The 22,623-nt window shown below is 37.6% G+C and overlaps 2 protein-coding genes across 2 annotated transcripts; one reads left to right on the top strand and one right to left on the bottom strand.

Annotated features, from left to right (window-relative positions):
- The first annotated feature begins 506 nt into the window (after positions 1-506).
- On the top strand, positions 507-2,992 carry LOC130748610 (serine/threonine-protein phosphatase 7 long form homolog). The gene is made up of 4 exons (XM_057601842.1): positions 507-1,319; positions 1,412-1,505; positions 1,619-2,020; positions 2,106-2,992. Exons 1-4 carry the CDS (start codon positions 508-510, stop codon positions 2,778-2,780), a joined length of 1,983 nt encoding a protein of 660 aa, XP_057457825.1. The 5' UTR covers position 507; the 3' UTR covers positions 2,781-2,992.
- A 9,459-nt stretch (positions 2,993-12,451) lies between these two features.
- LOC130748728 (probable bifunctional methylthioribulose-1-phosphate dehydratase/enolase-phosphatase E1) lies at positions 12,452-18,525 on the bottom strand. Its single transcript, XM_057601972.1, has 9 exons — positions 18,204-18,525; positions 16,904-16,980; positions 16,104-16,223; positions 15,747-15,902; positions 14,936-15,085; positions 14,751-14,852; positions 13,120-13,229; positions 12,918-13,036; positions 12,452-12,664 (listed from the first exon to the last, which is right to left on the bottom strand). The coding sequence occupies exons 1-9, from the start codon at positions 18,355-18,357 to the stop codon at positions 12,573-12,575; spliced, it is 1,080 nt and encodes a 359-aa protein (XP_057457955.1). The 5' UTR covers positions 18,358-18,525; the 3' UTR covers positions 12,452-12,572.
- Positions 18,526-22,623: the final 4,098 nt, after the last annotated feature.

A 22,623-nucleotide genomic window follows, 5' to 3' on the forward strand; every position in this document is an offset into this window, starting at 1 on the left:
GAGCCATACGCAATAAAGCTCGCGAATGGCTGACAAATGGATGGGACGTAGCAGAGCTGCAGGCATGCAGAGGCATGCAATGGCTTTCGTAGCCTGCCACGCGAATGGCATGTCGGCCACGATCAAAGCATGCACAGGCATTCGCACTTGACCTCGCGAATGGCTTGTTGGCTATGTTCAGCATTTCTGGCGGTCTGAAACCCCTATAAAAAGACCCCCAGAAATGTTGAAGTTTGCATGCTCGACTTCACCTCTCCAACTCTCTCAATTCTCAACTTTCAAGCCTCATTTCTGAACTCTCAAGTGATAAGTTTGATACCTCTCAAGCTCTACCTACCCTCAAACTCTCTCAAGTGTAAAAGTCTCTATATTGTTGGTAATTATTTCTAACTCTATCTCTCATTCTAACCTTTCAAATATTATAGTTTATCATTTGTTTATGAGTCTCAAACTTTCTTTGATGCCTAATTTTTGGTTGCATGTTATTACTTCATGAAGGTTTTGTAAATGGCGGATGAAGCAGTGCTAACTCTCGGTCCAAAAAATCCGATGTTGTTGGTGAAACAAAACAAACATGTGTCGGGATATGTTTGGAACCAAACAAGTAAGAAAGTCTTGAAGCTGAGATTACCCCACATTCCTTTGAATGGTGTCCCTCCACTAATTGAACAATACGTTCGATTGGCCGGATTTTACGAGGTCGCTCTATGTGGTTCTCTCAAACAAGACAAAGTGTTGATATCCGCATTGGTGGAGCGTTGGCGGCCCGAGACGCACACCTTTCATATGCCGTTTGGAGAGTGCACCATCACTCTTCAAGATGTTGCCGTTCAGCTGGGATTAAATATTGATGGGCAACCTGTTACCGGGGTGACATGGTGTGACTGGTTTGATCTCGTTACTCGTGCGCTAGGAGTCACTCCACCGCGACGTGCTATTAGAGGAAGTTGTTTAAACATGAGATGGTTAAACCAGTGTTTTGATTTTCAAAACCTAGGTGCACTTGGGCCGGCAGAAGCTGAATTTGCTGCAAGAGCATTCATTTTGCGCTTGATTGACACTTTCTTATTACCCGACCACTCGGGATCACATGTGCCTCTAAGATATCTACTACTAATAGAGAATTTAGCTCTGGCCTCCAGTTGGGGTTCGGCTGTGCTTGCAACTCTCTATCATGAGTTATGCCATGCAACCGGTTATGAACGACAAGAAATCGGTGGTTGTACTTATTTGCTCCAAATCTGGGCTTGGGAAAGGATTCCAATGACTGCCCCTGAAATCATACCGATGTTGCAAATCGGCTGCCCCATCGCAGGAAGGTATGCACGTAATTTACAAGAAGTTATATTTATTTGTTCACATAAATGCGACAAAATAAGCCGTTAATAATATACCCTAAATTTTATTTCAGGTGGGGAAGAAACCCAAATCGTGTTGACGTTGGTCGTCAAACGAATCAAATTGATTTGTGGCGGATCAAGCTCGACGAACTGAGAGCTGAAGACGTAAGTTAGTTATGCTAATATTATATTACGCTAATATTATATTATTTTGATATCTTGTCTCAATCATTTTATGTTTATGTTCTTAATTTTTTTTGTCTAATTTGGATGTGTAGTTTGTCTGGAGGCCATACCCAGATCATGTTATAAATTCGCTACCGGAACGGTGTTGGCAAAGTATGCACTTGTGGAGATCAGTTGTGCCAATGATATGCTACACCTTTGTTGAGTGGCATCAACCGGATAGAGTCTTGCAACAGTTTGGCCTGTTTCAGGGGGTACCTGACCCACCATATCAAATTGATAAATTGCATGACATAACTTTGTCGGGGAAGGAAAAGGAAGATTGGGTTACAGCCATGATGCCCTTTATACAGATGTGGGGGCAAAGACACCAAAGGATAGTTCAACAACCCGTGGTTAATACGTTAGCTAGCCCTAACGACCGTTACATGAAGTGGTACGCCCAACATTCCATTCGTTGGCTAACGCGTCAGAGTTTGACAACAGGGCAAATTGTAATGTTATATAACCTTTGCTTCTCTTTGTTCCTATGTTTGTAAATTTTGAAATACTAACTTTCTTATCTATTCACTAATGTAGGGTGAAAACATTCAACATGTGTGGTATGGACTTTCTGACGTCGGTCGCGGTATGTATACACCTGAGGAAATGCAAAGCCAAGCCGCGCGTTGCCTTACTTTATGTCACCATCTGGACAGGATTACTGTTCCTGCCGCGTCAGTTGAACTCATGCATACAGACTTACCACGTCCCACAATTGAAGACGTACCACATGTTGGAAGAGCAGAAGCACAGGGTTTGGGCAAGTATTGGAAAGAGGTGCATGCTCAGGATGTGACTATACATGGAGGTACTCTACCACCTCGAGAGGGCGAGTACTCGTTGTATCCCCTACATCATGGTGATTCATACCGACAGTACCACTTTGGTGGTGGGTCGAGACAGCCTGCAAATGAGTCAGGGTCATCTGGTAGTTCCCAACACTACCAAGAGCCACAGATGCAGATGCCGGAGTCACAACCATATTCTGGCTCACAGCCATACATTCCGGACATGCCATTTGGTGAATCACAGTCACAACAATATTTTCAAGAGGAGCCTCATTCGATTTATGACCAGTTCAGGACACCGAAAATGCAGCACATTGATCCCCAAGGATGGAGCCCTGCACCTGGATGGGGAGGCGGTGGTGTAAGTGAAGTGTTGGATATTCCCCGAGCTTCTGACGTGTTGAATCCCCGAGCCTCATTCTAGAATGCTGTAAACCCAGATGCGATCAGCAATGCACAGGCTAGCTTTGTGTTTGACTTGAACCAAGCATTTGGAGTAGGAGATAATGAGTCCAACATCCAACATGGACTTTCTTATGGCCAAGGTAGCCAACAGGAGAACCAAGCAGAACAGGAGGGTAGGCCATATCGAGTAGCGAGAGACACACCTTGGCCTGATTGCGGAACAGGATCCCATCGAACTCATCATTGATCTATTGTATTGTTTTTTTTAATTAATGAATATAATGGAAAAACATTAGTTTAATCATAAACTCATTTCTCATCTTGATCATCATAATTAATACAACCTCATAACAGTTGTGTACTTCCACCACATCATTTGGGCAAACACAAAATCAACATACACACAACAAACACAAGCAACCCAAATATAAAAACAACCCTCAAACACAAGAACATCCTTCACACACAAGAACAACATCTATCTCTGTAGCGAAACAGATCTTCGACTCGATTTAGGCTCCGTCAAGTCCATCTCATTTCTTATTCGAGTTGACCTAGGACGACCCTTCGCCCTAGCCGTGGACGGATCTGGAACAATTCGATCCCCTTCCCTTGGTGGCATGTTCAGATCATTGCCAATGGGATACCACTGTCCTTGATACGCATCCAATATGCTCTGAAGCGTATAAACAGGGTCCACCAAACTCCAATAGTCTAAACTTTGATGCATACAGGCAGCGACTGCGTGGTCACATGGATACTTGAATGTTTGAAAGCGCCCACATTCACATGTTCTATTGTCCAACCGCAGAGACCATACATACCCATTGCGATGCCTTCGCTGGTTAAAACCTTCCTCCACCTCAAACCTTGTCCTATCGATGCTGTATGTGCGCACGATATGAGCACCTGCAAGTAGAACATTCTTTTCTATGGCTACAATGACCTTTTTACAGAATATGTGGCCAGCGGCCTTTTCACGAGCTGCTGCCTGACCTCTCTGAACAAAGTAATCCACCATCCTCTCGTACGTGCATTTCACCAATGCAGTTATAGGCATATTTCTTGCACCCTTCAACACTTTGTTAACGGCCTCAGATAAGTTTGTTGTCATATGGCCGTATCGACGCCCACCCTCATTGCATGCTCGACTCCATGTCTGATTGTCGATGCGGTCAATCCAATCTCTGATAGCTGGACTTATTCCTCGAAACTGGCGGAGTTGTCTGTGAAAAAGATATGGACAAGGCTCGTAACCTGCACATATTAACACAAATACAATCAACTTGACATTTAACCAATTCAAGTTTGAATAAATGAATATACGCATGTGGCTTACCCATATTGATCAGGTCAAGCTTGTGCTTTTGATTCTTGAACGTACGATTAAAATTGCTGGCAATGTGGCGGATGCAGTAAACATGATAAGCGTTTGGTGGTTGCCACCCGTTAGCGGGATTGCGTACTGCCGCCTTGATGCCAGCGTGTCTGTCAGATATCAAACATATACCCTGTTTTTGGGTGACCTTCATACGTATCAAGCGTAGAAACCATGACCATGAGCTCAGATTTTCCCCCTCGACAATTGCAAATGCAATTGGCAAAACATTGTTGTTCCCGTCCTGTGTTGTTGCGATGAGTAAAGTTCCACTATACTTGCCGTAGAGCCATGTCCCATCAATCTGTATCACAGGCTTGCAGTACTCGAAAGCATCACAACATTGTTTGAAGGTCCAAAACACACGTTTAAATGTCTTTGAACCGACAACTACATTACCATTACAGTCGATAATGTCACTTGTGGATATTGCGTAATAGGACCCAGGGGAAAACCGAAGCATATAATTCAGCCATCTAGGGAGCAAGTCATATGACTCTTCCCAGTCACCAAAGATCTGTGCAACCGCTCTCTGCTTCGCTTTCCAGGCTTTAAAGTATGATACTTTATACTTGAGCACACCAGTGATCCTCTCTTGAATAAGAGAAACACGTACAGTAGGATGGGTACGTATCATCTCTGCAGCATTAGAAGAAAATCATAAATTACTAAGTATTTTTAAGGGTAACAAAATAATAATCATGAGAAAATATTGTACCAAGAATGAATGAACAGATAAAGTCGGATGTCATCTTCTTATAGTCCTGCGACGCTATCGTATTGATGCATGTATGCTGACCGCCCCACCTAGTTACCGTCCACATTCCAGTTTTTTTAGAACACATGGCCCTCAACTTCCAAGAGCACCCATTCGGACATCTTGCCACAAAGTATGTGGGTTTGGATTCAGCCACAATATAAGTTATATTTAGCTTAAAACAATAATGCTTGAGGGCCATCTGGACATCTTTCTTGGTCTCAAAACACTGGTTTATATATAATTCATCACCTAGCTGCCACGATGTCTGATCATCCCCGCTAGTATAGAAATCTGTCTCTTCATCGGGGTGTTCCCAGTTAATATATGAATAGTGTGGAGACTCATTCCAAAATGGGGCTGGGACGCCTGTAACAAAGAAGATTTATACAAGACACGATATATGGATAAATAAAACACCTAAAGAGTTAAAGTGACTATACATACCATGCGTTTCGGGAGAAACATTCACCGGCGTCGGTAATCCAATAGGAGGTCCGAGATTGCCGTCAAAGCCACCCTCGTCCGAGTCGGACGAGTCACCTCTGTCACCCAATCTTTCATCTTCATCATGATCATCTGAAGATACAATCTCCTCACCATCCACATTATCAGTGTCATCACCCAAATGAACAACCTCCTCAACGCCACGGCTACCACCGGCTTCATGAGCGAATGCCTGCTGCGCACTTATCGTATTGGTTGAGGCCGGTATTGATGAACTTCCAGCTTCAGCAATATCAACGTATAACTCTAGCGTTGTCATGAAAGACTGCTGACGAAATCCATCCATCATGACACTCACATCTTGATTATCAACTAGCTCAAGAGGTGAAAAAAAGATCGGATTTTAGTTAGTCATAAATCTGTAAATGACTCTAGAAATTACTTGGTTTCTATGGAGCTTCAACCTCTCATGGATTTTACTCTTTAAGCGGTCGAATGTGATGTTGCATTTGAGATGCATGGACCTTGTTTGACCTTCAAAAATGACACCTTGATTGCCATTGAAAACTCTACCTCTAGAAAACACAAAAGCAATGACCCTATCCATCTTTGGTGATTTTTCAGCTATTAGAACGTATGAAGTTTTGGAGAAAATTTGCAAATGGCGTTGGGAAGAAATCTGATTCAGAGAGCTTGGTTTTATAACTGGGATTCGGAAAAAATTATATTTTTAATGCATTCGCAATAAAGCATTTGAATGCATGTATTTGACCGACACAGCATTCGTAGGCAGACTCGCGAATGCCTGTCATTGGTTGTCCCTTGTCTGCATGTGCCATTCATGTCAGCCTTGTCTCCTTGACCGACACAGCATTCGTAGGAAGACTCGCGAATGCCTGTCATTGGTTGTCCCTTGTCTGCATGTGCCATTCATGTCAGCCTTGTCTCCTTGTCTTATTAGCATTCGTAGGAATGCTTGCGAATGGCTACTATTCATTCTGACTCATGTCATTCAGTTCTGGAAAAGTTCTTTGTCTTATTAGCATTCGTAAGGAATCTCACGAATGCTATAAAGGTCATGTCAGAAACTACCCCAGACAACTAATTTTATTTTTTTTCACCCCCTTTCTCCAATTAATAATTTTTTTCACGCCATTCAGAAAAAAAAAAAAAAAAGCCCTTTCCTTAAAGATGGGGGACATGGACGAAAGTTCTTACTATGGACAAAACTTTCAAAGCAGTCAAAAAGAAAACTACTATGGAATTGGAAGAACGACTGTGAAACTAAAAGGAAAAAAAGTCAAAAACAATTGAACTTTTTCTTTTTGAATTATTGTTATCTCCAAGACCGCAATTGAAATCGCAATGTCATCATGTTCAAAGGTTTTCACCATATAAGTTAGTAAAGATATATGCAGAATGTCTTTGCCCCTGCCACTACTGCACAAGCATGCTAGGGCCAGATCCATAATAATATTTGTATTTACAATTCTGTAAAATAAGTTACCAAAAAAATTATAATTTATAAAGTTAAAGCAGCTTAGAACATTTTTTATCTCTTTCTTTCTTGTTTTTTCCCATCTTTGTTCTTGTGTTGTTTATTCAAATTTTCTTACACTGGATGGGAAACAATGCACTTGCAGGGTGGGACAGAATGGGAAGAAAGAAGAGATAAGATAGGGAAAGTGGGACTTTTGTTACCATAATCATGCTAAGAGAAAGTGAGGCCGAAAAGAAACCCTATGTAAATAATAACAAAAGCAGAGAAAATGTGAAGACTACCCTTTTTCTTTTCTTCTCCTTTTTAGACTTTGTTTTGTCATATAGGTACAACTAGGTTGGACCCAACTGCTGGTGCATTGAACAATAAACCGCCAAGATCTTTTATTTTTCAAGTTTTTATGCAACTTCAAACATGTTCTAGTTCCGGGTATCTGACACCACCTTTTTGACAAAGATAGCAGCTAATTAGGTGAGGTTTGTGAAAAGACCTTGTAACTACTGGAAATCCATACATAATTGATTATGAAGATTCAGAAACCCTTCGATAATTGATTATGAAGACAATCAATTTTACGGAAAAAATTCTGTTAGTAAGTAGATTCTGAGTTTTAAAATTAGAGTGTGCTTTCTTGGAGCCTCATCTCCCTTATGCTTCACTACAAGTGAATTACTTAACTTAGATTATTTATTTTTATTAAGAACACAAGTGAAGGTGTGTTTTCTAGTTTGGGGATGGAGAGGATCCAAATCCCAAGTTTGGTGAAGGAAGGTGAAGTGAAGTGTGTGTTGTGGAGAAGTGAAGAGGGAGGGACCTATTTATAGTTGAGGTCCCTGGATGACTATGATTTAATCTTCATCTAGCACACTTGGAGGGCTAGGATTTCATCATGGAATGTATTATAAGTTAAGTTATAATTTAATTGTATTGCATCGAGTTCTATCACATGAGATGGATTTGGGACGTATTTTTGTAGTTGTGATACATGAAAAATATTAGGCTTAATACATCAGAAGACCCCTGAATTTGTAAAGGGAATCAGTTCCAGGACCTGGAAAATTTTTGCATCAAATTGGGTCCCTAAGAATTTTTTTTTAATTCAATTAAGGCCAAATGCGTGTCTGATGCTGATGTGTCTAAATTTTAACAGACATGGCATTTCCGCGTGGCTTTTATAATTATTTTTAGAAACCAATAATTATTATTCCTTTATTATTAATTCCAAGTCATTAAAAAAACACTTAATCTAACCTGAAAAAATCTAACCTAATTTGAAAACCTAATCAAACCCTCTCCTCCTTCCTCTCTTCACTATCTTCTTCCAACCAGCCGCCACCTTCTAACTGGTCCCCGACGAGAAGGAGAGAAGGAAGAAAGCTTCCGCACAATGGCCGGCGATGGAGGCCACAGTAGCTGACGAATCGACGGAGTCTGGGAAGAAAAACTGAGATCTTGAAGAGATCCACGATTTGAAGATGGTGGTGCGAAGGAGGTCTCGACGGCGCGGCGAGATGGCAAGGCTCACGGTAGTGCGGTGGTTGCAACGGTGAAGAGCGACGACGCGTGGAAGAGGAGGACGGCAGAAGGGAAGGTCAGGTTAGCTTGGGTTTGATTGGAACATGGTTGGCTTTGTGGTGATTGAGAAGCGGTTTCTTTCTTCTTTGTCTCTTTCTGGTTTTGATTTAGGGAGATTTGTTTGCTTGAAGATTCAGTGATAAGGGAAGTGGGTGTTGTTTTGATTTAGGAGCTTGAGGTTCTGGGTCCAGTTAGCTATGCAATGGTTGTGATTGAAGGCTTGGGTTTGAAGGGAATGGATTTTTGTGGTTTTAATTTCTTTGATGGTGGTTCTATCTTCTTCCATTGTACTAGCTTCTCTACAAATGATAGTGCTTCTCTGCACTGGTAATTGCACATCTTGTTGTGGCTATGAAGCTGTCTTTTACCTGCTGTGGTTGAAATTGGGGCTGAAGATCACTTAGGAGGGTTCAATTTGGGGCTGAATTGTTATTATTAGCTAGATTAGGAATTTGTTATTATTAGATTAGGTTATTATTTAGTTAAGGGTTATTAGATTAGGAATTTTATTAAGTTTTTTATTTTTTTCTGCTCAAATAAATGAGTTGGAATTAAAAAAAGGCTTAAATAATCTTTTGGTCCTTGAAATTGCAAAGGGAATCAAATCTGGTCCTTGTAAAATTTTCGCATCAAATTGGGTCCCTAAAATTGTTTTTTTAATCTAATTAACTCCTTTTGCTCAATTTTGATCGGTCAACAGTCCAGTGGCAAGCCTAGTCAGCTAAGGACGGCCACGTAAATTTTTTCACATCAATTTTAATCCCTTGAAAAGTATTTTAATCAATTTTAGTTTATGTTCTTCCACCTTCATGTTCTTCCACTTTCACCTTCTTCCTCTTACTCCATAACTCAAATCACATAAATTCAAAAGGAAGAAAAGGTGAATGTGATAAACATATAGTTTTTTTTAGGGTTTTGAATTTCTAGGTTTAAGGATTTGAGTTATGGAGGAAGAGGAAGAAGGTGGAAGAGGAAGGTGGAAGAACAAGGACTAAAATTGATTAAAATATTTTTTAAGAGACTAAAATTGATGTGAAAAAAGTGCATGTGGCCATCCTTAGCTGACTAGGCTTTCCACTGGACCGTTGACTAGTCAAAATTGAGCAAAATGACTTAATTAGATTAAAAAAATAATTTTAAGGACCCAATTTGATGCGAAAATTTTACAGGGATTAGATTTGATTCCCTTTACAATTTCAAGGACCAAAAGAGTATTTAAGCCTTAAAAAAATAAAGTACTATAATTTTTTAATTAAAAAATAATTATAAAAGCCACGTGTAATTGATGACTATGACAAAATTGAGGTTTGACACGCATTTGGCCTTAATTGAATTAAAAAAAATTCTTTGGGACCCAATTTGATGCGAAAATTTTCCAGGCCCTAGAACTGATTCCCTTTACAAATTCAGGGGCCTTCTGATGTATTAAGCCAAAATATTATGCAGATTGATTGGAGAATAAGGATGCATAGCGAGTTGGTAAGCAACTGACCCGATTTTTATCATAATTTGATAAGGGCCAATATACCGAGGTGTGAGTTTTTGCTATTTTATAGCTCTGCCAACCCCAGTCCTTGGTGTAACTTTCAAGAATACATGATCACCTTCCTAGAATTCAAGAAATCTTCTCCTTTTGTCACAATAACTCTTATGTCGATCTTGTGAGGCTTTCATATTTTCTCGAATCATTTCAATCTGGTCAGTCATTCTTTGTATCACTTCTGGTCCAAGAATTAAACGTTCTCCACTTTCGAACCAACATAAATCTGTTCGACGCTTTCTCTCATACAATGCTTCATATGGGACTATGCCTATACTAGAATGATAACTATCATTATAAGTAATCTCTATCAGAGGTAAATGGTGGGTGGTATGCAAAAAACTTCCTTTGTTTTCAAGAAAACAAGCTCTTAGTAGATCTTCCAAGGTTTTGATAGTTCTTTCTGATTGACCATCTGTTTGTGGGTGTGCAGAGCTAAATTTAAGTTGAGTCCCTAGGGTTTTATGCAAACAATTCCAGAATCTAGAAGTAAGCCTAGGATCTCTATCGGAAATGATGTGAAGGGGTACACCATGTAGCCTAACAATCTCTTTTATATAAATTTTGGTTTATTTTTCCAAAGAACTTTTAATATTTATGGCTAGAAAATGAGCAGATTTGGTTAATCGATCCACAACTACCCATATTGCATCATGCCCTAAAGAAGTTCTTGGTAACCCGGTAACAAAGTTCATGACAACATTATAAGTTACATATTCTATTATCTCTCTCTTCATCCTCAGCCACCAAAACATTTTCTTCAAATCCTAGTACATCTTGGTGGTACGGGTGAATACTTCTACTCTTATGTGCTTCGTCTAAAATCATTTTCCTAATTTCCTTATTATTTGGAAGACCGATCTGATTCTTAAATCTCAAGATTTCATCTACTCCTTCCTTAAAATTTGGATCATTTTCTAAAATAGATCTCTCTCTTTTACTCTGTAGGTCTTGATCCTCAAATTGAGCTTTCCTAATTTGATATAAAAATTCATTAGAAACTCTTAATGTGCTGAACTTAACACTTCTTGGGCCAAGAGTTAGTGCTAAGTTAAGGTCTCTAAATTTTTCTATTAACTCCATTTCTTTAATCATCATAGCTAACATGTGGAGAGATTTTCTACTCAAAGCATCGGCTACTACATTGGCCTTCCCAAAATGGTACTGTAACTCAAAATCACAATTCTTTAAAAATTCCACCCATCTCTGTTGTCTCATGTTCAATTCCTTTTGGTCAAATAAATATTTCAGACTCTTATGATCACTATACACCTCAAACCTAGCAGCATATAAATAATGTCTCCAAATTTTTAAGGCAAAAAAACACTGCGGCTAATTCAATATCATGTGTTGGATAATTTTCCTCATGTGGTCTTAATTGCCGAGAAGCAGAGGCTACTAGCCTACCTTGTTGCATTAATACACATCCTAATCCTAGTTTAGAAGCACAATATACTTCAAAATCTTTATTAGGATCATGAATAACTAATACAAGAGTAGTGGTGAGTTTTTCTTTTAGGTCTGGAAACTAGATTCACATTTGGAAGCAAATTTCAACAAAAAAAATACATAAACAAACAAATTACCAAGAATGCATAATTCATAATAAAGTCTTAAAGGCGATATTTCCTCTTCTCCTAGGGCTCGAAGGTGAATGAGAATGTTGGATTGGAATGAAAAACCCTATCTTTTTAACCCTTATCTTTCTCATAGTCTCTGTTGAATTTTTTTCGTAAAAACCCAACATTACCCATTTTAATTTGGGGATTGAGTGCAAAATTCACTTTCTCCGTGACTCGTAGACTCAGTGTAGAATCGCGAGTCTATGCGAGTTTACTGAGTTAGCATGAGTTTGCACGATTTTAGGAATTTTAGAGTTTGTATGCGAGTTGACTCGTTTTGAAGACCTAGAATCGTAAACTCGTAAGATTCTAAGAGTCAACTATAGAGTTTGACAACCTTGCTTTCAGATTTTAAATCCCGGTTGCATGAGTGCACCTTTACAACTTTGTATATTACTGTTAAGTAAATTTTGGCACTGTTTTTAACCCAGCCAACCTTGTTATTTGTGCTATATCTCAATTCATTCTACCAAAGCCGCAGGGATAGGGAAAGATGCAGAGATTACCCTTTAAAGGATTTCATTAGTCTTACTGCCGTTGCAACCTTTGTTAAATTATTATACATGTGTTGCCATGTTGGTAAATGAATTTGTTTTATACTTGATCTCCAAATGTAATTGTTGCTTAGTTGTATATAGTTTGATTATGAGAAATAAATGCTATTGGGTTTTGAATCTACACTATCAAGTTTTCGAAAATCTGATAACTTAAAAATACATTACCATGTTTTCGATAACTTGATATCTCAAAATAACACTACCGGTCTTAAATCCCGGTATGTAAAAAAAACCCTTCTGGGTTTTGAATCCCGATATGTTAAAAATACACTACCAGATTTTCAAAAACCCGAAAATAATGAAATAGAAGGCATTCTACTAGGAAATTGCTACTTCAAAAGAGTGAAAATTGAGTTGGAGGGAGTAGTACATAATATCAGCTGCCTTAGATAACAGAACATATTTAATGTCATCCCAGATGAGTGCAGTTGTTCTTAGATCTCCAAGAAGGATTTTATTGTCTTGAACCCATGATTTTCAGGGAGGGGCCCATTTCCTGGTCGAATAGAAATTATCACCTCTAAACCTGAAACATGAACAATTGTCAACAAATCCATGTGCACAAGACATTATAAGCAGTTTCACATCAGGTCATATAACTGGGATTCAAGGGAAGGCTATATAAACTCCTCTATCAGACCCATCGGTGAATCAAATTTACTATAATCATATCATACTCGTATGTTACATTGATAAAATGTAACAAATTTTACAGATGTTGGATCAAATTTAACTCGTAAATAAGATGATAGGTTGAGATTTAAGAAAAATGTTCATACCTGCTGCCTTAGCAGCTGTAGCTTCTTGAAACACATCAGTGACGAATAAAATATCTGACGACTTATCAACACCAAGTGACTGAGAAATTTCAACGTAACTTCGTGTCTCTCTTTTGTTCCTGCAAGAGAATTCTTCTGCATGAACATAGGTGTGTATCTTTAGGAAGGAATCATCAAAGGGAAACATCAAAATGGATATTACCCCACTGCGGTATCAAAAAAGCCAGATAAATATTTCCTGAGGTCCCCATAGTTTGTTTTTCCAAATATAAGCCTTTGCGCCAACCTGCTACCACTAGAATATATGTATACCTGTTGCATAGATCAGAAATAGGAATTGGAATGCAAGAAAATATGCTTGCTAAATAATGAAGAATGCATATAAAACGTTTGGCCTCAGAAATTGTCTTGCCCTCAGCAAACTCTGTCTGAAAGTGGGTTGAATATTTCTTTGACAAATGCACTTGAGAAAGAAAACATAGAGGGGGCATTTTGGTACACAGATATTTAATATACATACGCATCTTGCATATAAACTTTGGTCATTTAAACTTCTGACTTTTAAAAGTGCTCTATAAGCAGAAAGAGTAGTGGAGACATTAAGAGTAATAAGCTTGTTTGGTTAAGATTTTGATGGACAACAGACTACGCTCCAAAGCAAGTTTACTGAAACAAAATAAATATTCCACTGACTAAGCTGCTATTTGAAGCAATATAAATGATAAGGAATATACTAAAAGGTACGATTAGAAACGCAAGAAGCAGTAGTTGTCACCTACAGACCCACAACCACCCATGATTTCTGTCAAATAACAACCTTTACCATATCAGCCGCATTTCTTGCAATTTTCTGTCAAAAAATGTGACTGCTATTCCACCCAATTCTTTGTTCTTTTCCATGGTAACTTTAAAGAGGGTATGTCAAAGTTGTGAAAGGAAGAGAAAAGAATGGTCCTATCATCCCGTTTGGATACGGACTAGAGCGTACTTATTGGATCTTTTCTACTAGACAAAAACACTGAATAAGCTCCAATAAGTGCTCTTTGATCCATCCACATCCAAACAGAGTCTATGATAGGAATCATAGGATAAAGAAGATCAGTGTTAAGGAAGTGATAGAAAGGAACTCAGCTTCACTTGAAGGAAGTCCTGCCAAAACCCAGGGGCCCACCGGAGGCATCTAGCTCAAACTAAAGGAAAGAGGAGTGGACATAAATACATGATTGGAGTGCAGTGAAAAGGAAAGGATACAGCTGGAAATGAAAAAATGGAAGAGTCAAATTCTCATGGGTTTGGTTTGGAAAGGAATCATATGCCCATACAGGCACACACCTTCTGCACTTAGTTAACAGAGGGCATTTCAACCTATGGTCATCCTACATTTTACGGGCCGATGTTTGAGCCCGAACCGCTCAGCCCAATATCCCCTATGAGAGTTCTTCCTGATATCTCAGAACCCTCCAGATAAGGAAGATAACAAACACTAATAGACATGCTCATAAATTAGGGGGTCACTGACACAAATCAGGTATACACATTTTCTATTCACCCTTACTCTGCTCGATCATAAATTGACTAGAGTGTCGGAGTCACTTGCTGGTGACCCCTGCCATTCCATCAACTAAAGCTTAGAGTTCAACTCACAAGCACAGCCCAAGAAGCAAGTCGGATCTACTGAGCAGGACACTCTATAATAACTTGAACCAAACATTGGAATCTTGGTTAAGTCTTAAACATGCCTAGAGTCAAAATGCATGAAAATGACTAGCAAGTTAGCAACAATCATTTAGAAACTTAAGTAGAGCTATAGAGCTAAGAATCAGCAAAAACAACCTTTGTTCCCAAGGCATGCCATTTTTCTAGAGCTTCTGGTACATCATCAAAAACTATTCCCTCCAATTCATTATTCTCAAAACCTGTTCGCCATATATGGCCCTGCATAGCTAAACACAAGCAATGTCACAAATATGAATTCAACAGAGAGAAGAGAAGGATAAGGCAACATAGAGTTTAACTACCTGCAACTCTTTTAAGGCAGTGATTTTTCTATCAGCTTTAATCATAGCATCAACATTAGCAACTAGAGAATCAATTACTTTCTCTTTACCAGCATCATCTGGGGGTATAGGCACAGCACCTGAAATCCCTTGCTCAAGGTCATTTTCAACCTGTTATCACAATGGAAGACAAGTCAATGGTCCTAATTCTCTGAAAGCAACATATACATGGAATCTCCAGATCTTCAATTAAGTGGGTGAAAACGTGAGATATGTGAAAACAATGTGATAATTTTATAATTTTTAGTGAAAACATATCAACTCAAAATAAAATCAAACCAAATGCACTCTTATGGTTAGTTTGGTTTGATAAAACATTTTTAGTTGTCATTTTCTGCTTTTACTAGTAAGTACAAAAATGCTACCTTGTTTTCATTTTATTTCTTATTTCCAGAGATTTATATAGAAAATAGTCAAAAGTTGTAAGTGAATATAAGAAAAATTTGTAATTCTTAGTGAAAATCATAAATGGAAACAGTAAACTGTTTTCTCAAACAAAGCATGCCTTTAGATTCTTGTTTATCTCTTTTCCCCTGTGACAGTCCAATTTTATTTGACTTCATCTGAACTGAACAACAATTGAATGATATAAACATGACAACCAAAATAGTCATAATTGTTTTTAATAATCAAGGACAGTGTAGTACAAAGTCACAATTCCACTCTCATTTCAAACATATCAGTGTCAATAAGCCATATCCACACTGCTATCTATTCAATGACGAAACCAGAATATAAAATCCTTAACCATACAGAACTAAAAAACTCTTACTTGGGAGCGGAGCAACCTGATATCATCCTTAGTCTCAGGGGTATCATATATTGCAGATAGATGCCTCCCAACATTATCACGGGCATACGGGAAAAGAATCTCTGAAACAAACGATATGGGAGTAGTAGTTCCTTCAATGTCAAGAACAACGCAACGCTGCAATTCAATAGAGACAATAATCAACAATCTAATTTAAAACTATAGGACAACCACTGTAGGATATGCAACCATCCTATTCCTATGAACTGCGTACTAGAATATAAGTCTACTGAGCATAGAGGATCTTATTTCAAGAATATAAGGAAATAAAAATATTCACAGAGTTAAAACAAAAAATGAAGGATTATGCAAACTCACAGGGAATGGATCAATTTCACCATTAGATTTCCTTGCCTTAACAGACAGATTTGACTTCCCAGAAATACTTTGACCCCTTCTTACGCTCTGTATTGGACCATGATTTGGAGTAGTCCAGTCCTATTCCATTTGGTGAAGATTGATAGCAGCAAGAGGTAATGGTAGCACTCAGAATGGAAGGAAAATTACAAATTTATAAATAAATAAAAATGATAATTGAAACTCCACCCCAAAAATAATAGTTTTGTCATATTTTCCACAGGAATGTTATATGGAACCTCCAAGCAGGATGCATAACGAGACATACAATATAAATTTGACTGCAATCTCCTGAAGAGTTCTTGTTTACTGATTTGGCATTTAACCATGTTTATGTGTGGTGTCTAGAAAGACACTTATCATCAAATTAACAGGGCCACAATTACTCTTCAAAAGGGTGGTCTTTGTATAGAACAATTATGGTCTCACCATTAGTTGCATAATATAAGTGTCATCTCAGTCATCACACATAATCATGGTCAACCACTAAACATGGAGACCAAAATTGTAAAGAAGAAAAAATGCAGAGATCAAATTTGCAGAATCACTATACTAGTATGACCAAAATCGAAGAAATAATAAACTAGAGAAACCCAAACGTGAAAAACTAAAGTGAAGTGGCCAAAATTACAAAATCGCTAAGGTAGAAGAACCAAAAGGGCATAGTAGGTAGTTCAATGATGTCATATTAGTATTGTGAAATCTCAAGAGTAGAATGCGTATATCAAACTTTCCATCACTCAGTGTTAAACCAAACTAACCTTCATGAAATGTGGATCACAATCAGTGCTCTTGCGAGGCCTATGAGGGTAAGGTTCCATTCTTTTATTCAGAACACCTGCACATATTTTTCAGCAAAAAGGAAAAAACAAAGCAACAATGAGTACTTAATGAAATTTCATAATCTCCTGCACACAAAATCTTCCTCAACTCTCAACCAATAATCACATTGAATTGAAATCCAGCATAATCCCATTAACAAAATATTAAATAAATCCAACAGCGAAGAATCTAGCATGCACCACTTCACATACACTACATATTGTATCTTATAATTTTTTTATTTCTATGTTTTGAATTGTCATATCACTAATAAAGATGAAAATAACACAATGATTAAACAAAAGATAATATGTTAGCATCATAGAACCATTTAATAAAGATTGTACGTGTCAGATTGCAAGTTTATATATTGAATCTGACTTGCTATGATCAAATTCTATGATGTAATGGCTTCTATACATGTTTAACTTGTTTTTTTAATGAAATTCACTTCCAAACAAAAAATCTTCATCAAATCACTTTAATATACTGAATAACATCACACTTTTTAGCATAATGTTTTTTTTTTGTGAACCTTTTTAGCATAATGTTTAGGACACACTTCAATATTGTTTTTGTGAAATAATTTAAGAGTTTAATTTTGATACATTGACAATATAAAGATTTTTACATTATCAACCAATTAGATTTCAAAGATGTTCCGTGTCAATTATTTTTCTCATATTCTTGTAAATTTGATTGATTAACCGTTATCATAAATAAGTATTTTTCAAAAGTGCATTGACTTTATAAAAGATAAAATAATAATTAAAAATGTATTAAGGATTCTGTTAGAAAAATTATCTTGTTTACATTCTTTATTTAAGACCCAATTAACTTTCACCATTTTACGAGTTCAAAAAAAAAACTTTCACCATTTTACCACCTCATAATTAAAGGGACGTGCACGTCAGTGTAAAATTTGTAAATGTTTATCCTAAATGACATAATGTGATTGAACGTTAGTGTAAAACTATGGTGCACATCTTTAAATAAACTGTGAAGATATGATTAATTTAAAACTACTACATTGCAATACTAATACTAATTAAATTAATTTAAATTAACATTTTTAAACCTCTATTTCATTTTGTTTAATATTTTAACAATTACTTCTAACTAGAAACATAATTATTTAAGTTTGGTGTGATAGTATGGTTTGGTTTCCATCCCAAAAATGAAGCATCCCAAAATGAGAAAGAAAAAACATGAGCGGGGGAAGAAGAAGAAGAAGAATACCAGAAGGAGACAATCGTATGGGAATGCATTCATCAGCGTGAACCTTCATCTTTATACTTGTTCCACCCGTTCCCAATTTGCGCCACAGAAGAGCCTTCGTCTCCTTCACCGACGTCGTACTCACCCTTAAGCCGCTCACAACAACCGCCGCCATTGATTATGAATGATTCTAGAGCAGAGAGAGAGAGAGAGAGAGAGAGAGAGAGAGAGAGCCTCAGTCTCACACTCTCACTCTCAGTGATGAATGGGTGAAATAAAACGAGCAGAGGGAAAGTCAAAGAAACAATATAATTCGTGATTTTGCTAGTGCATGTAAATGGATAAAGTCATAGCGAATAGAGATGGGAGTACATCCAATAGATGTAGATCAATAATATCAATAATATTAATAATATGAAGAGATCAAAAATACGTGATTCATTTTAATAAAAATAAAAATGACTGATTCATGTGTGGTGAATAGTAAAATTTGGTCATTGAGTGTGTCACAACTAGCACATAAGTTGGTGCCTTTGAACTAGGATAACATGTGTGTGTGCATTGTTAGCCGATTAACTCTTTATTTTATCGTTTGCACAACACATTTTTGGACTACACACTTAATCGCAATTAATATCTTATGAAGTCTAGCAGAATCGAGTCAATCTCGATCGAATTTTATGGACACAATTCAACCTAATTGTTGTGTCTCTCTGGTCTAACCTTCAAATTACTACGACAGTTATAGGTCGTGGGTAAAATTATCGACGACTAATATCCGCTGGTAAGTTACCGATGACCTATATCTGTGACTATTTTTCCATGACCTAGAGTCATTGGTAAATTACCGATAAATCTTAAAAATCGTTGGTAATAACTACCGATGATCTATATAACAACGGTCTTCTGGCCATTGATAATCTCATATTAATGACAGTTTTTTACTTACCAATGGTTTTTAGCCACCGTTAAATCATGTTTTTCTTATAGTGATATGTCTTTGTTCATTTATCAGATTGATCAAATCCAGGGGCGGACCCACGTTATACTGAGGGGGTTCAGATGAACCCCTGAAAAAAATAAATTTTCCACTTACCCCCTTGTATAGATTTTTTTTTGAACCCCCTGAAAAAACTAATTTGCACTGAAGACCCTCTCTCTCACACAGCGTACTCACTACTCAGTCTCAGACCCACCCTCTTTCTCTCGCTGGTCGCTACCCTAGGTCCACCGGCACACACGCACCACCGGCCACCACCACGCCCACGCCACACCACCGCGCCAGTCGCCACGCATCACCAGTCACCACCAAGCCGCGCCTCTTCCGGCCTCTCTATCTGACTATCTCGGCTTCTCCTTTCTCTTTCAGTCAGTGGGTTACTGGGTAACAGGGTAAGGTTGCTACTTGCTAAATTGATTTTTGTGTGCAGCTAATTGATTGCTAAATTGATTTTTGGTGAAAACTGAAAATCCATGTCGTTGTTGTTGAGATCTGATGGAAGAAAAGGAAACATGATTTGGTATTATACGTGCACACATCCTCCCTGCTGAAAGCTTTGAAACAATGAAGGAGCAAGGGAATAAATTCCTTAGCATAATTAGTAGTTTCTTACCTTCTAAGTTCTAATTTTTAGGTCCATTGGCTTTAGGAAAGAAATTCTACCCTGATTTAACCTCTTATGATGTGGTAATATAACCTTTTTTTATTTCAAAAAAATATAACCTTGTAAATGGTGATTGATATGTTTTGAATTATGTTAAGATCATAAGATGTGTTGAAAACATTGATTTTAGTTTGGATTAGAAAGTTAGTCTTGAAGTGTTTTCTGCATTATGGAGTTTTAATTGCTTGGAGTTTTGCATTATGGAGTTCAAGGAGTCCTATGAAGTGTTTTCTGATCTTGCTTTCTATGTGCTGCTGCTTTGAAATTTCAATTTTTCATGGATTTATAGCCTTTTAAATGGAATTTTGAAAGTTGGAAGATAGATGGTTTGAAATCAAAATCGAGCAACCAAAGCTTCATGCTTGATATCTGAGACTGAAATGCTGCATAACAGCAACCAAAGCCTTTTCCCTCTGGGTGTAGTCAACTAGATAGATCAATTAATTCCATAATATAACCTGAGGCACTCTATATATTACATGATAAGTTGGACCTTTTGGAGTCATGGGATTTTCTTATCAATTCATAAGGGCATCAACCAGAAGATGCAAAATGACTGCAATGTGATAATGTTTCATGTTTCACACTGGCTGAAATAAGTGATTGTGGAGAACCTATGCTAATGCAATACCCTTTCTCAATTATAATGCTTCTAGGAATGACAAATGTCAGAAGAATTAAGCAGTATAGTTGTACAATAATGACCGGATACTACTTTTAACCTTTCATTTATCCTTTAATTTTTTGACCATTTTTCTTCTTGTTTCTTTTAACACAAACAAACATCAGGAATCTTCAATCAAAGTGTAATGAGTCATGGGTTTGGACACTTTGTTCAATTTTTCTTCTGCTGCAGCAATTATAGAGTGCATGACATTAGTTCAAGTGAAAGTTTAATGTATTCTCTTTTGTGGTCTCCCCAATTTATTGATTTGGTATTATTGTATTAGAAATTGTAATTGTTTATTTTTACCGATGTGTTCATTTGAAAATTTCGAACCCCCTGACCCCCGGATCCTGGATCCGCCACTGATCAAATCCTTGCAATCCAGTAGATCCATCATGACCTTGATGTTGTCCACTTGATCAACATTTTGTATATGAATCCTATGTTGATTCAGCCTTGGTCAATAGTTATATCGACCATGTTTTATCCTTCGAAGCATAATTTAAGCAAACTGAGCTCACCTTACATTTAAAATTTTCAAAACCTTGTGGTCAGCTGATGTGTGACCAACAATTGTTAAACTAGGCCTTGATCTACTTTCTTCAAGAAAATATGAGCGGAATCTCACAAAATGAACATCACCTTTGTTTTCGGAAAATAAACTGCTCATCTTCAACCTCCATTCATGCGTTTTTTTTTTATAGGCAATAAGAATTATATTGAATAGAAGTACAAGGGGTACTTCAACCCAATACAAAGGAGAGAAGAGACAAGTAAAGAACTAACAAATACAGACAAAGATCCTACAACAACAAAACTACCCCACCTAATACTTCCAAGAAAATAGACTTCACAAAAAAAGCCTCATTAAAACCTTGCTAGGATAAAACCCCCTTGGGAAAACCTAGCAAGGAAAAAGAGTACCAATTTTGCAAAGCCAAGAGAGTATCTTCAAGGAAGCTTACAAAAAATTCTAATAACCCACCCTAAACCCAGCTGCCAAGTTTTGCATCCAATTCAGTTCCCATATTCATGTTGTAGTCTCAAGGTACCCTTCAAAAAAACTCCAGCAGAAATATATAATACTCATGGTAGAAGATTAACTAGATATGTAGAATGCATTCCCACGGGTTTTGGATCCAATCCACCAAAGAATAAGCAAAGGCCGAATTATTTGCTTTAATCCACAACCAGACTTTATATTGGATCAAATCAACAGTTGCTTCGACAATCAATGTGCCTCCACGAAATGCAGTCTTATTCCTAGCTTGCCAAAGAGCCCATATCGTTGCAATCCAAATTGCAGACATAATTCTTCCTGACTGGATATTGGAATTGAATGTTATTTTTGTGGGGTACATGATGAAACTTGTATTCACTTGTTCTTGGGTTGCAGGTTTGCTTGGGTTGTTTGGATGAATATCTTGGGATGGTTGGGAATATCAATTGTGTTACCAAATGGTTTGGAAGATTTCTTTATCCAATTTGGTATGAGTAGCGTGACTAATTCTAAACCTCCATTCATGCGTGCAGGCGTGTGGAACATCTTGGTGGCATGTACCTTCACTCCCTAACCCCTTTCCGAAGCGTGGAGTGCATGCACTTATTTTTAGCTCCGTTTGAGCTTCTAAAACATGTTCCAGACTCATCTTGGCCACCTCCGAAGCTTCGATACCATTTGTTGGATCGAAAAAATGAGACAAGTGAACATTTAATTTATACAATATTTTCGGCTTTATTTTTTTTCGAAAGCAAAATGATATATATTAATAAAAGCTCAATCTTAAAAAAGATTGAAAAGTACAAAGCACTGACAGAACATAAACCGAATAAAATACCTAAAAATCCAAAAGACCCAAAACCCATGAACCAAACAGGAACCCAATTGCAAATATCTCTATCGGCTTTATTCAAAGCCACATTACATTCACTAACTAACATAACTCAAGCTTGCTGAAGCTTTGCTTCATTTTCTCTAACCTTATACTCTTTGGTGCTTCCGTTTCCATCTTTTAAGTGCTTAAGTATATGAACCTGACACCCACACTCAACACTCTTCATTTTCTCTCATACACAAGAGCTCGCTGGAGCATCTTTCAACCTCTATTCT

The sequence above is a fragment of the Lotus japonicus genome, chromosome 3, assembly GCF_012489685.1.
Source record: "Lotus japonicus ecotype B-129 chromosome 3, LjGifu_v1.2".
NCBI classification, from domain to species: Eukaryota; Viridiplantae; Streptophyta; class Magnoliopsida; order Fabales; family Fabaceae; genus Lotus; species Lotus japonicus.